This window comes from Coregonus clupeaformis, chromosome 19, assembly GCF_020615455.1.
Source record: "Coregonus clupeaformis isolate EN_2021a chromosome 19, ASM2061545v1, whole genome shotgun sequence".
Lineage (NCBI taxonomy): Eukaryota > Metazoa > Chordata > Actinopteri > Salmoniformes > Salmonidae > Coregonus > Coregonus clupeaformis.
The window spans coordinates 46,136,524-46,151,683 of NC_059210.1; the positions used below are offsets into that span (position 1 = coordinate 46,136,524).

The 15,160-nt window shown below is 43.7% G+C and overlaps 1 protein-coding gene across 1 annotated transcript in view; it reads left to right on the plus strand.

The window, feature by feature from the left end:
• The window catches only part of LOC121531214 (SH3 and multiple ankyrin repeat domains protein 3-like), a 159,458-nt gene that overhangs the window by 126,958 nt on the left and 17,340 nt on the right, over positions 1 to 15,160 (plus strand). The window contains exons 14-15 of the mRNA XM_045204981.1: positions 828 to 952; positions 1,093 to 1,228. Coding sequence (XP_045060916.1) covers positions 828 to 952; positions 1,093 to 1,228 — 261 coding nt within the window. The remainder of the gene's footprint in view (positions 1 to 827; positions 953 to 1,092; positions 1,229 to 15,160) is intronic.

A 15,160-nucleotide genomic window follows, 5' to 3' on the forward strand; every position in this document is an offset into this window, starting at 1 on the left:
CTAGAGAGAGAGGGAGAGACTAGTCTGTAGCTTTCCTCCTGATCAACAAACAGTTGACATGGAGTCTAATGTAGAGCCAATAGCTTTCTTTTCAATATTTCAATTTCTCTAACTTTTTCTCCTCCTTTTCCAATTTCCATCAGTCAACTTTCCCCCACTCTAGATGTATCCCTCCCTCTCTCCTCTCTTCTACTTGTCTTCTTCTCTCTCTCCCTCCATCTTCCCAAGTGCCTCAGATAAAACTGAATTGATTATCTTTCATAGTGGGGTCATGTCCCACATGTATGCACGCACACACACACGCACACACACACACACTGCAGTTGCCTCTGGGAACTCTCCTTTGTAAGTGGTATAGTTGGACTCAATTGGATTAAATGGAGGGTGTGTGTAGTGAACAGTAGCTCTATCCTCAGGCAGAGACACACTCAGCTAACAAGTCAGGTGTGTGTGTGTGTGTGTGTGCCTGATCTGATTTTCAGTGTGAGAGTGATTAAAGTAATACGGTTGAGTGAAAGGGTCTCTCCCTGTCACACCACCTCATCGTTCCTAATGCACTATAGAGTCCATCTCACACTATTATAAACACACACACACACATTCACTTACAGGCTGCTGTGTGTATCTACATCTATGTGTACCTCTACGAGTTTATGGTGTGTGCTCTTTTCCATGGCAGATGTGCGTGGGTGATACTTTAGATGTATCTCTCACCATTCAGTGAACCTTGCTGAAGATTCCAAGATTAATACTGTGTGTATTTCTTGTGTTGAAACATCTGTCCATGTTTGGATATAAATCAAGTAATTCTCTCTGTGTGTTCCCAGCTGAGACGCCTATTGAGGAGTTCACCCCAACACCAGCGTTTCCTGCCCTCCAGTACCTGGAGTCTGTCGATGTGGAGGGAGTGGCCTGGAGGGCAGGGCTTAGGACAGGAGACTTCCTCATAGAGGTAACCACACCCCCTCTCCTCTTCTCCGATCTCCTCTCCAACCCCATGGACTAGCACCCACTGCCTCTCAGCTCTCTGTTTGACCTCCAGCCATATGTGTGTGCGCGCGTGCGTGGCATTCGTGCGTGTTTGTGTTCCAGGTGCACGGAGTGAACGTGGTGAAGGTGGGCCATAAGCAGGTGGTGTCTCTGATCAGACAGGGGGGCAACAGCCTGCTGATGAAGGTGGTCTCTGTCACACGCAAACCTGAGTCTGAGGAGGTGGTCCGCAAGAAAGGTGAGCAGAATGTCCCTCATCAAGTTACTACGAGTCATGTATTGAGTATATACACTCCTGTGATTGTATCATGTATATATGGGCCCGTATCCACAAAGCGTCTCGGAGCAGGAGTGGTGACCTAGGATCAGTTTAGCCTTTTAGATCATAATGAATAAGATTATATGGACAGATCCTAGATCAGCACTCCTACTCTGAGATGCTTTGTGTTGATACTCGCCCTGGTGTGCTGGAGTGGACAGGGTGAAAAATCGGACTTCCACTACTACCTGTCCCTCATTGCAGATGTAATCTCCTCCTCCTCCAGTCCGGTGTCACATTATTAGCTGGTCCATGCATTTGATCTCTGGCATATAGCCATTAGGTTCTTCAATATCAGGTTCTTTATTAGTATATTGTCATGGATATGGCAGTTGGCACTAGATGACCTGATATATTTGAGAAGGATCTGTATGTTTCTGTCATCAAGGTGATTTCACCATGTTGCCACACTGTAAATTCATGTGGTTTCCATGTCAACGGCATCTCATCATCCCTGTGCTAAACAGCTCCCACTCTCTCCTGCTACTAAGACCTCGGGAAAGTGTGTGTGTGTGTGTGCGTGCGTGTGTGTGTGTCTCCGGTGAGAGAGACAGACAGATACACATGTAAGATCTTAATTTTATCACCCTGTTGCAGGAGAACTTGTAATGTATTTTAGGTTTTAGTTGGTTTACTATTCTTGTGAGGACTTTTGGTACTCACAAGTATAGTTTTTTTTTTTTTTCACCTTTATTTAACCAGGTAAGCCAGTTGAGAACAGGTTCTCATTTACAACTGCGACCTGGCCAAGATAAAGCAAAGTAGTGCAATAAAACAACACAGAGTTACATATGGGGTAAAAAAACATAAAGTCAGAAATACAACAGAAAATATATATACAGTGTGTGCAAATGTAGCAAGTTATGGAGGTAAGGCAATAAATAGGCTATAGTGCAGAATAATTACAATAGTATTAACACTGGAATGCTAGATGTGCAAGAGATTATGTGCAAATAGAGATACTGGGGTGCAAAAGAGCAAAAATAAATAACAATATAGGGCTACTTTCAGATGGGCTGTGTACAGGTGCAGTGATCGGTAAGGTGCTCTGACAACTGATGCTTAAAGTTATTGAGGGAGATAAGAGTCTCCAGCTTCAGAGATTTTTGCAATTCGTTCCAGTCATTGGCAGCAGAGAACTGGAAGGAATGGCGGCCAAAGGAGGTGTTGGCTTTGGGAATGACCAGTGAGATATACCTGCTGGAGCGCAGACTACGGGTGGGTGCTGCTATGGTGACCAATGAGCTAAGATAAGGCGGGGATTTGCCTAGCAGTGATTTATAGATGGCCTGGAGCCAGTGGGTTTGACGACGAACATGTAGTGAGGACCAGCCAACAAGAGCGTACAGGTCACAGTGGTGGGTAGTGTATGGGGCTTTGGAGACAAAACGGATGGCACTGTGATAGACTACATCCAATTTGCTGAGTAGAGTGTTGGAGGCTATTTTGTAAATGACATCGCCGAAGTCAAGGATCGGTAGGATAGTCAGTTTTACGAGGGCATGTTTGGCAGCATGAGTGAAGGAGGCTTTGTTGCGAAATAGGAAGCCGATTCTAGATTTAACTTTGGATTGGAGATTCTTTATGTGAGTCTGGAAGTTGAGTTTACAGTCTAACCAGACACCTAGATATTTGTAGTTGTCCACATACTCTAGGTCAGACCCGTCGAGAGTGGTGATTCTAGTCGGGTGGGCGGGTGCTAGCAGATACACATGTAAGATCTTAATTTTATCACCCTGTTGCAGGAGAACTTGTAATGTATTTTAGGTTTTAGTTGGTTTACTATTCTTGTGAGGACTTTTGGTACTCACAAGTATAGTAAAACGTGTCCGCACACACACACACACACACACACACAAACACACAGAGAGAGGGAGGAAAGATATAACAGCGTGGATATGGAGGTCTCCGAGTAGTCAGTCTGTGATTGGAACTGAACATGACAGACGTGCGTTGTTGCTGGGATTGAAGTTGTGTGAATCCCCCCAAAAAATAAGCACGATTTGCATATCCAGGATGTTGTATATTACCAAGAGGTTTTACTTTTTGACAAGAAAAATTATATATGTCTTCTTTAAGTAATGCTTTGACAGTGGTTAAAGACAGTGGCAACAGTATTAAACTTGATTACACTGAGATGACAGTGTATTTATTCACCTAATTTGAAGAAATTAGTTTGTTCTGAAGATCTACCCCTTGGCCATGATGAAGTCCCCACTTCCTCTAATATCACGAGAGGACTCAGGTCAGGAGTGTACAGTGTGTGTTTGGGGCAGTAGAGAGTATGAGAGGGGGTGATAGACCAGGCAGGGCAGAGACAGAGACGGATTAGAGAGGTGTGCTGAACTCAGAACAAGGGAGAGCTCGGTTTGTTGTTTTGAAAGTCTCTGAAAAAGTGTTCTATTGAAAAAGTTTGGATACTAGTGACCTTTTGAATTTGGATCCCGCGACCTGGTTAGCCTCAGTTGCTGGGACCGCTATATCTGTCCAGGGATCCTGCCAACCAAAAGTCTGAAGAGTTGCTTGGCGTAGCAGCTAGCATAGCTGACTAGCTATCAAGCTAGCAACGTTTCCTTGACAGCTTGAACACAGCCCGCAACGCGGATAGCGCTTGTGGCTGGGCTGGGACCGCGGATTGTCCCGGGCCTGTGACTTTCTAAATCCCTGCTGTTTGTTGCTGTTTCCATCTTTCCTGTGACCTGCCCTGTCTGGAACTGTGTGGGGCACCAATGCTAGTCTATGTTGCTACCATGAAATCCAAAGCCATAGGTGGGAGTAATGGAGAGGACAGTTTCTCTATCACAGATGAAGGATCTTTTAAATGAACAATAATGGTTCTACAAGCAGTTGTTACAACAACAGGAAAATAGCTTCAAGAGCTTTGTTCAAATACTGATGGACTCAACTAACAAAATAATGGACGATCTGACCAGAGAGGTCCACGACCTTAAGAACAGTTTTCAGTTGTCCCAGTGAGAGGTGGATGTCCTGAAAGAGACTTGCAGAAAGATGACCACAAACTGTAAGTCTACGCAAGATGACATCAGCACTGTCTGTGAATCATTATTAACAATGACTGGGAAAACAAACTATCTAAAGGGATAATCCAGGAGGAATAATATCGTTGTGGATGGCATACCAGTCTTCACATGAGAACTGGGCAGAGTCTGAGGAGAAAATAAAAACAATGATCACTGAAAAGCTGCAGATGGATCATAAGAAGATTGAGGTGAAGCACTCCCACAGGTCTGGAAAACCTGTAACCAGCCCAGGTGATAGACCGAGGCCGATAGTGGTCAAGTTCCTGTGGTTTAAGGACAAGATGGCTATTCTGGAGAGAGCCAAGAACTTCAGAGGAACCAACATCTTCCTTAACGAAGACTACTTGGAAGCTGTGCGGGGGGGAAATAACTTATCCCAGCCATGAAAGCTGCCAGAGAGGGGACATTGATTAAATCCGCTACGACCGGCTCATTGTCCACCCTCCCTCCCAAAAGACTGGGTGTAGTGAGAGAGCCAAGCTTCCGGGTTAGGAGCTTCAGCCCCACATCTCACACACACACATACACCAACTGACACTAACAAGTGCCTGATTGACTGACTCTATTGGCCAAACCATGTTCTTGTCATGCTTTTTGGGTTTTCTTTCTTCATTTTACTTCTATCTCTGATAAGCTACTCAGGAAAGGACTGAAAATAGCCCATATTAATATATGTAGCCTTAGAAATAAGATTCATGAAATCAATATCTTGCTAACATCGGATAACATTCATATATTGTTCAGCTTTGAAACTCACTTAGATAATTCCTTTGATAATACAGCAGTAGCAATACAAGGATATAACATCTACAGAATAGACAAATGCTAATGGGGGAGGTGTTGCTGTATATGTTCAGAGTCATATTCCTTTAAAGCTTAGAGATGACTTAATCTCTAATGTTGTTGAAGTGTTGTGGTTGCAAGTTAACCTGCCTCATCTAAAGCCTCTTCTTTTGGAGTGTTGCTATAGGTCACCAAGTGCTAACAGTCAGTATCAAATCAAATTGTATTTGTCACATGCGCCGAATACAACAGGTGTAGACTTCACTGTGAAAAGCTTACTTACGATCCCTTTCCCAACAATGCAGAGTGTAAAAGTAAGACACATTTGCAAAAATGTTCAAAGGAAATAATAACACAATAAAACAACAATAACGAGACTATATACAAGGAGTACTGGTACCGAGTCACTGTGCAGGGGTACGAGGTAGTTGAGATAATATATACATGTTAGTAGGGGTAAAAGTGACTAGGCAATCAGGATAGATTGCCTTACCTCCATAACTTGCTACATTTGCACACACTGTATATATATATTTTTTTCTGTTGTATTTTTTACTTTGTTTTGTTTTACCCCATATGTAACTCTGTGTTGTTGTTTTTATCGCACTGCTTTGCTTTATCTTGGCCAGGTCGCAGTTGTAAATGAGAACTTGTTCTCAACTGGCTTACCTGGTTAAATAAAGGTAAAATAAAATAGATAATAAACAGAGTAGCAGCAGCGTCCAGTGCATTCGGAAAGTATTCAGACCACTTCAATTTTTCCACATTTTGTTACGTTACAGCCTTATTCTAAATTGGATCAAATAAAAAATAATCATCCTCAATCTACACACAATACCCCATCATGACAAAGTGAAAATAGGTTTTTAGAAATGTTTCAAACTGTATATATATAAAAAGAAACATTAATATCTTATTTACATAAGTATTCAGACCCTTTGCTATGAGACTCGAAATTGAGCTCAGGTGCATCCTGTTTCCATTGATCGTCCTTGAGATGTTTTGATTGGAGTCCACCTGTGGTAAATTCAATTGATGGGACATGATTTGGAAAGGCTCACACCTGTCTTTATAAGGTCCCACAGTTGACAGTGCATGTCAGAGCAAAAAACCAAGAAGCCATGAGGTTGAAGGAATTGTCCGTAGAGCTCAGGGACAGGATTGTGTCAAGGCAAAGATCTGGGGAAGGGTGAAAAAAAGGTCTGCAGCATTGAAGGTCCCCAACAACACAGTGGTCTCCATCATTCTTCAATGGAAGAAGTTTGGAACCACCAAGACTCTTCCTAGAGCTGACCGCCCGGCCAAACTGAGCATTCGGGGGAGAAGGGCCTTGGTCAGGGAGGTGACCAAGAACCCGATGGCCACAGAGCTCCAGAGTTCCTCTGTGGAGATGATAGAACCTTACAGAAGGACAACCATCTCTGCAGCACTCCACCAATCAGGCCTTTATGGTAGAGTGGCCAGATGGAAGCCACTTCTCAGTAAAAGGCACATGACAGCCCACTTGGAATTTGCCAAAAGTCACCTAAAGACTCTCAGACCATTAGAAACAAGATTCTCTGGTCTGATGATGACACCAAGATTGAACTCTTTGGCTTGAATGCCAAGCGTCACGTCTGGAGAAAACCTGGCACCATCCCTACGGTGAAGCATGATGGTGGCCGCATCATGCTGTGGGGATGTTTTTCTGCGGCAGGGACTGGGAGATAAGTCAGGATCGAGGGAAAGATTAACGGAGAAAAGTACAGAGCGATCCTTGATGAAAACCTGCTCCAAAGCGCTCAGGACCTCAGGCTGGGGTGAAGGTTCACCTTCCAACAGGACAACGACCCTAAGCACACAGCCAAGACAATGCAGGAGTGGCTTCGGGACAAGTCTCTGAATGTCCTTGAGTGGCCCAGCCAGAGCCCGGACTTCAACCCGATCGAACATCTCTGGAGAGACCTGAAAATAGCTGTGCAGCAAAGCTCCACATCCGACCTGACAGCGCTTGAGAGGATCTACAGAGAAGAGTGGGAGAAACTCCCCAAATACAGGTGTGCCAAGCTTGTAGTGTCATACCCAAGAAGACTTGAGGCTGTAATCACTGCCAAAGGTGCTTCAACAAAGTAAAGGGTCTGAATACTAATGTAAATGTAATATTTCCGTTTTTTATTCGTAATAAATGTGCAATTTTTTAAAAACTGGTTTTGCTTTGTCATTATGGGGTATTGTGTGTAAATTGATGTGAAAATAAAACAAGTTAATCAATTTTAGAATAAGGCTGTAACGTAACAAAATTTGGAAAAAGTCAAGGGGTCTGAATACTTTCCGAATGCAGTGTGTGTGTGTGTGTGTGTGTGTGTGTGTGTGTGTGTGTGTGTGTGTGTGGACTAAGTTTGGGCGGTGTCCAGATTATCATACCTTCATACCGACCTTGTGCCATAACGGGATACTCGGTAATACCGGCACTGAACACAAGGGGTGCTGTTTTCAAACCCCACTGATACTCTGTAAACCGAAGGTACATGTAAAATCTCATAGAGAAGTACATGTAAAATCTCATAGAGAATGCTAACTAAATGCTAACGAGAGCATTAAAAACAGTTTGTACAGTTTCTAACCTAAACTATACAACTAACTAAAAAATGCTACTCACAGTTTGCTGCACGCACAAAACAAATATTTGCCAGCAAGGCTCTTGATCCAGGAGGGGATTCTCTGCTCTTACCAAGCAAATGCTTGATTTTGGAAGAAGCTAACCACTTAGCTAGATTGCATAACAAGCTACTAAATTAGTAAACCAAATGCACAACTACAGAGCATTTAGCACATTTTAGACAGTTAACTTAATAGTTATAAAATATCTAGCTGGCATACATTTAGTTGTGAATTCCATACTGTAATTAGATCACCTGGTGCATGCTGTACAACAGTGAGTAACTCACAAGGCTCCGGTCTCTCGTCGTCGTGTGCTTGTAAACAAACACCACGTGACACGTGACTGGGGACTACTGTACGCTTCATAAGAATGTGACAGGTGAAATGAAGAACACAATGTTCTTTATCTCCTTATTTCACAAGATGACTGCAGGTATTTACTTAAAAACTAGCTACAAATATTCAAATTCATTAAGAAAACTTCAAATAAATAGTTTAAACGGTATTGACGGTATTGAAAAACCATCCCATGGCTTTTTCCAAATACCCCGGTATACGGTATATCGCCCAAGCCTAGTGTGGACCAGAAGTCCCCACAAGAATAGTAAACAAAAAAAATTAGACCAACTGGGGATATTTTGTTAATCCCCACTAGGTTTAAGGTTAAGGTTAGAATTAGGTTTAGGGTTAGGGTTCGGAGCTAGGGTTAATTTTAGGGTTAGGTTAAGGTTAGGTTTTCAGGTTAAGGTTAGGCTTAGGGTTAATGTTAGGGTTAGGTTTAGGGTTAGGAAAAATAGGATTTTTAATGGGACTGATTTGTGTGTCCCCACAAGGTTAGTTATACAAGACTGTGTGTGTACGCATGTGTGTGTTGGAATGCCAGTGTAGTGTGAGTGTGTGGGTAGAATCCAGTGAGTGTGCATAGAGACGGTTCGATTGAGTCAGTGCAAATAAAAAGGGGGTCAATACAAATAGTCAGGGTAGCCATTTGATTAACTGTTCAGCAGTCTTATGACTTGGGGGTAGAAGCTTTTCAGGAGCCTTTTGATCCCAGACTTGGCGCTCCGTTACCGCTTGCCGTTGGTAGCAGAGAGAACAGTCTATGACTTGGGTGGCTGGAGTCTTTGACAATTTTTGGGGGCTTCTTCTGACACCACCTGGTATAGAGGTCCTGGATGGCAGGGATCTCAGCCCCAGTGATGTACTGGGCCGTACGCGCCTTACGGTCGGATGCCAAGCAGTTGCCATACCAAGTGGTGATGCAGCCAGTCAAGATGCCCTCAATGGTAAAGCTGTATAACTTTTTGAGGATCTAAGGGCCCATGCCAAATATTTTCAGCCTCCTTCGGGGGAGGAGGTGTTGTCGGGCCCTCTTCACGATTGTGTTGGTGTGTTAGGACCATGTTAGGTCCTTAGTGATGTGGACACCGAGGAACTTGAAGCTCTCGACCCACTACACTACAGCCCTGTCGATGTGAATGGAGGCGTGCACGGCCCTCCATTTCCTGTTGTCCACGATCTGCTCCGTTGTCTTGCTGACGTTGAGGGAGAGGCCTGGAACCACACTGGCAGGTCTCTGACTTCCTCCCTATATGCTGTCTCATCGTCGCCAGTGATCAGGCCTACCACCTTTGTGTCGTTGGCAAACGTATTGATGGTGCTGGAGTCATGCGCGGCCACTCAGTCGTGGGTGAACAGTGAGTACAGGAGGGGACTAAGCATGCACCCCTGAGGGGCCCCCGTGTTGAGGGTCAACTTGGCAGATGTGTTAGCTTAGTAGCTTAGTGATGACCTTGGAGGGCACTATGGTGTTGAACGCTGAGCTGTAGTCAATGAACAGCATTCTCACGTACAGTTGAAGACGGAAGTTTACATACACCTCAGCCAAATACATTTAAACTCAGTTTTTCACAATTCCTGACATTTAATCCTAGTAAAAATTCCCTGTCTTAGGTCAGTTAGGATCACCACTTTATTTTAAGAATGTGAAATGTCAGAATAATTGTAGAGAGAATTATTTATTTCAGCATTTATTTATTTCATCACATTCCCAGTGGGTCAGAAGTTTACATACACTCAATTAGTATTTGGTAACATTGCCTTTATATTGTTTAACTTGGGTCAAACGTTTCGGGTAGCCTTCCACAAGCTTCCCACAATAAGTTGGGTGAATTCTGGCCCATTCCTCCTGACAGAGCTGGTGCAACTGAGTCAGGTTTGTAGGCCTCCCCTTGCTCGCACATGCTTTTTCAGTTCTGCCCACACATTTTCTATAGGATTGAGGTCAGGGCTTTGTAATGGCCACTCCAATACCTTGACTTTGTTATCCTTAAGCCATTTTGCCACAACTTTGGAAGTATGCTTGGGGTCATTGTCCATTTGGAAGACCCATTTGCGACCAAGCTTTAACTTCCTGACTGATGTCTTGAGATGTTGCTTCAATATATCCACATAATTTTCCTTCCTCATGATGCCATCTATTTTCTGAAGTGCACCAGTCCCTCCTGCAGCAAAGCACCCCCACAGCATGATGCTGCCACCCCTGTGCTTCACGGTTGGGATGGTGTTCTTCGGCTTGCAAGCAACCCCCTTTTTCCTCCAAACATAACAATGGTCATTATGGCCAAAGACCATTGTTTTTGTTTCATCAGACCAGAGGACATCTATGTCCCCATGTGCAGTTGCAAACCGTAGTCTGGCTTTTTTATGGCGGTTTTGGAGCAGTGGCTTCTTCCTTGCTGAGCGGCCTTTCAGGATATGTCCATATAGGACTCGTTTTACTGTGGATATAGATACTTTTGTACCTGTTTCCTCCAGCATCTTCACAAGGTCCTTTGCTGTTGTTCTGGGATTGATTTGCACTTTTCGCACCAAAGTACGTTCATCTCTAGGAGACAGAACGCGTCTCCTTCCTGAGCGGTATGACGGCTGCGTGGACCCATGGTGTTTATACTTGCGTACTATTGTTTGTACAGATGAACGTGGTACCTTCAGGCGTTTGGAAATTGCTCCCAAGGATGAACCAGACTTGTGGAGGTCTACAATCTTTTTTCTGAGGTCTTGGCTGATTTCTTTTGATTTTCCCATGATGTCAAGCAAAGAGGCACTGAGTTTGAAGGTAGGCCTTGAAATACATCCACAAGTACACCTCCAATTGACTCAAATGATGTCAATTAGCCTATCAGAAGCTTCTAAAGCCATGACATCATTTTCTGGAATTTTCCAAGCTGTTTAAAGGCACAGTCAACCGGGTGTATGTAAACGTCTGACACACTGGAATTGTGATACAGTGAATTTTAAGTGAAATAATCTGTCTGTAAACAATTGTTGGAAAACTTACTTGTGTCATGCACAAAGTAGATGTCCTAACCGACTTGCCAAAACTATAGTTTGTTAACAAGAAATTTGTGGAGTCGTTGAAAAACGAGTTTTAATGACTCCAGCCAAAGTGTTTGTAAACTTCTGACTTCAACTGTATGTGTAATGTGGGCCAAAAATTATCAATGGAAATCAAATTTATCAACCCATGGAGGTCTGGATTTGGAGTCACCCTCAAAATTAAAGTGGAAAACCACACTATAGGCTGATCCAACTTTGATGTAATGTCCTTAAAACAAGTCAAAATGAGGCTCAGTAGTGTGTGTGGCCTCCACGTGCCTGTATGACCTCCCTACAACGCCTGGGCATGCTCCTGATGAGGTGGTGGATGGTCTCCTGAGGGATCTCCTCCAGACCTGGACTAAAGCATCCGCCAACTCCTGGACAGTCTATGGTGCAACGTGGTGTTGGTGGATGGAGCGAGACATGATGTCCCAGATGTGCTCAATTGGATTCAGGTCTGGGGAACGGGCGGGCCAGTCCATAGCATCAATTCCTTCCTCTTGCGGGAACTGCTGACACACTTCAACCACTTGAGGTCTAGCATTGTCTTGCATTAGGAGGAACCCAGGGCCAACCGCACCAGCATATGGTCTCACAAGGGGTCTGAGGATCTCATCTCGGTACCTAATGGCAGTCAGGCTACCTCTGGCGAGCACACGGAGGGCTGTGCGGCCCCCCAAAGAAATGCCACCCCACACCATGACTGACCCACCGCCAAACCGGTCATGCTGGAGGATGTTGCAGGCAGCAGAACGTTCTCCACAGCGTCTCCAGACTATGTCACGTCTGTCACATGTGCTCAGTGTGAACCTGCTTTCATCTGTGAAGAGCACAGGGCACCAGTGGCGAATTTGCCAATCTTGGTGTTCTCTGGCAAATGCCAAACGTCCTGCACAGTGTTGGGCTGTAAGCACAACCCCCACCTGTGGACGTCGGGCCCTAATAACACCCTCATGGAGTCTGTTTCTGACCGTTTGAGCAGACACATGCACATTTGTGGCCTGCTGGAGGTCATTTTGCAGGGCTCTGGCAGTGCTCCTCTTGCTCCTCCTTGCACAAAGGCGGAGGTAGCGGTCCTGCTGCTGGGTTGTTGCCCTCCTACGGCCTCCTCCACGTCTCCTGATGTACTGGCCTGTCTCCTGGTAGCGCCTCCATGCTCTGGACACTACGCTGACAGACACAGCAAACCTTCTTGCCACAGCTCGCATTGATGTGCCATCCTGTGTGGGTTGTAGACTCCGTCTCATGCTACCACTAGAGTGAAAGCACCGCCAGCATTCAAAAGTGACCAAAACATCAGCCAGGAAGCATAGGAACTGAGAAGTGGTCTGTGGTCACCACCTGCAGAACCACTTCTTTATTGGGGGTGTCTTGCTAATTGCCTATAATTTCCACCTGTTGTCTATTCCATTTGCACAACAGCATGTGAAATGTATTGTCAATCAGTGTTGCTTCCTAAGTGGACAGTTTTGATTTCACAGAAGTGTGATTGACTTGGAGTTACATTGTGTTGTTTAAGTGTTCCCTTTATTTTTTTGAGCAGTGTAAAAATTGATTTGCCGTGATAGGTTTTTTATTGTTGTGCACTCTCCTCAAACAATAGCATGGTATTTTTTCACTGTAATAGCTACTGTAAATTGGACAGTGCAGTTAGATTAACAAGAATGTAAGCTTTCTGCCCATATAAGACATGTCTATGTCCTGGAAAGTTTGCTGTTACTTACAACAGTCATGCTAATGACATTAGCGCACGTTAGCTCAACCATCTTGTATACGGGACACCGATCCCGTGGAGGTTAAAGTGCCCTTTACTTGTTCTAACAGCCAACCAATTAGCTTGGTGTTCGACCAGATACAATGCTATTTATCTGTGAACAAATTAAGACTTTCAGCATGCTAATAGCGAAGGGCACTCAACATGTACTGCACTGACACAAATGACTGGTGATTGGCTGAAAGAAATTGATAATTAGAAGATTGTGGGAGCTGTATTGTTAGACTTTACTGCAGCCTTTGATATTAATGACCATAATCTGTTATTGGAAAAACGTATGTGTTATGGCTTTACATCGTCTACCAGATCATGGGTTGAGAGCTGTCTATCCAATAGAACACAGAGGGTCTTCTTTAATGGAAGATTTTTAAATGTAAAACATGTCAAGTGTGGTATTCCGCAGGGCAGCTGTCTTGGTCCTTTACTGTTCTCTATTTTTACTAATGATCTACCAGTTGCCTTATACAAAGCCTGTGTGTCTATGTACATTGATGATTCAGCATTATACACATCAGCACCACAGCTAGTGAAATCACAGCAACCCTTAACAAAGAGTTGCAGTCAGTTTTGGAATGGGTGGCTAGTAATAAACTAGTACTGAACATATCTAAAACTAAAAGCATTGTATTCGGTACAAATCATTCCCTAAGACCTCAGCTGAATCTGGTAACGAATGATATGGCTGCTGAGCAAACTTCTTGGTGTTACGTTAGATTGCAAATTGTCATGGTCAAGGCAAAAAAAGAAAGGGCATAGGAAAGCTGCAGCTGGCCCACAACAGAGCAGCACGTCTTGCCCTTCACTGTAAAAAGAGGGCTAATATCAACAAGATGCATGCCAGTCTCACTTGGCTTAAAATAGAAGAAAAAAATTTGACTGCATCACTTCTTTTTTTGAGAAATATTACTGTGATGAAAATTCCAAATTGTCTGTATAATCAAATAACATACAGTTCTAAGAGCCATACTGTATGTACCCCACCAGACATGCCACCAGGGGTCTCTTCACAGTCTCCAAGTCCAAAACAACAACGCACAGTATTGTATATAGCCATTGTTACTTGGAACGCCCTTACATCTCAAATTACCCAAGCAAACAGCAAAATCAACTTTAAAAAAACAATAAAACAACACCTCACAGCACATGCATCTCCCTTTGCTGACCTAAATAACTTGTATGTTTATGTAAAGTTAAATGTTTTTGCTAAGTGTTTTGTCAGCACAGGACCTTTTGTATTTCTATATATTTTTTAAATGTATGTTTCTCTGTCCTAGATCTGTCCTTGTCTATTATTGTTATGTATTATGTCATGTTTTATGTTTTGTGTGGATCCCAGGAAGAGTATCGGCTGCTTTTGCACCAGCTAATGGGGATCCAATAAAATCCTAAATCGTAAACCACCCCATGAAGTTCTACTGAGCCGGCTTTGCTCTGCCTGGCTGTTCTGTGATGTTCTTAGCTGTTCTAAGCTGTGTTTAATACTCTAAAAGGAAGCAAGGCAACTTTTTCTACAGTTCCTAACTCTGCAAACACTCTCACAATTCCCACAGTTCTCTCTTTCTCGCTCTCTCTCTCTCACACACACACACACCTCATAGCTCACACACATCCCTCTGCACCAAGCCAAGCCTTGCTACCACCATGGTAACCACAGCAACCGTGCTGTGTGTTTGAATTAAGCATTGCAATACACTCTCTCTAGTGCTCTCTCGTTCGCTCTCTTTCTGTCTCTCTCTCTCTCTCTCCGTAGTTTACATGAATATGCTGATCGGTGATGAAGTGATAGCGTATGGACTAGATTAGATCAGATCTATAGCTGCTCAGTGTAGCTGCGTAGCCAGGATGTGTAAGCATCCAGATGTTCTGCTGATCAGTTTTTTCTCTCCAAAGTGGTGCATTGAGATGGGACTGGCTGGTCGATAGTATATTGAATGAGGTGCTGTATTGTATTGTGCAGAGACTGGGAGGTATGCTGCTGTATTTTAACATGCACAGATTATAGTGTGTTGGGTGGTGAGCTGCAGCATGGATTTCATAGGCTGTGCTGGTGTATTTTAGCTGTGATAATGTGTAGCTGCACATGTCATATAGCACAGTGGGAGGTATTGTACTGTAGTAATTGATGCTGTGATGGTATGGACTGTCTATTTTGAGGGAGTGTATAGTCAAATGTTAACAGTGAGCTTTTCTTCTGTTATATGGATGTGGACTGGATAATATAATAATAATATG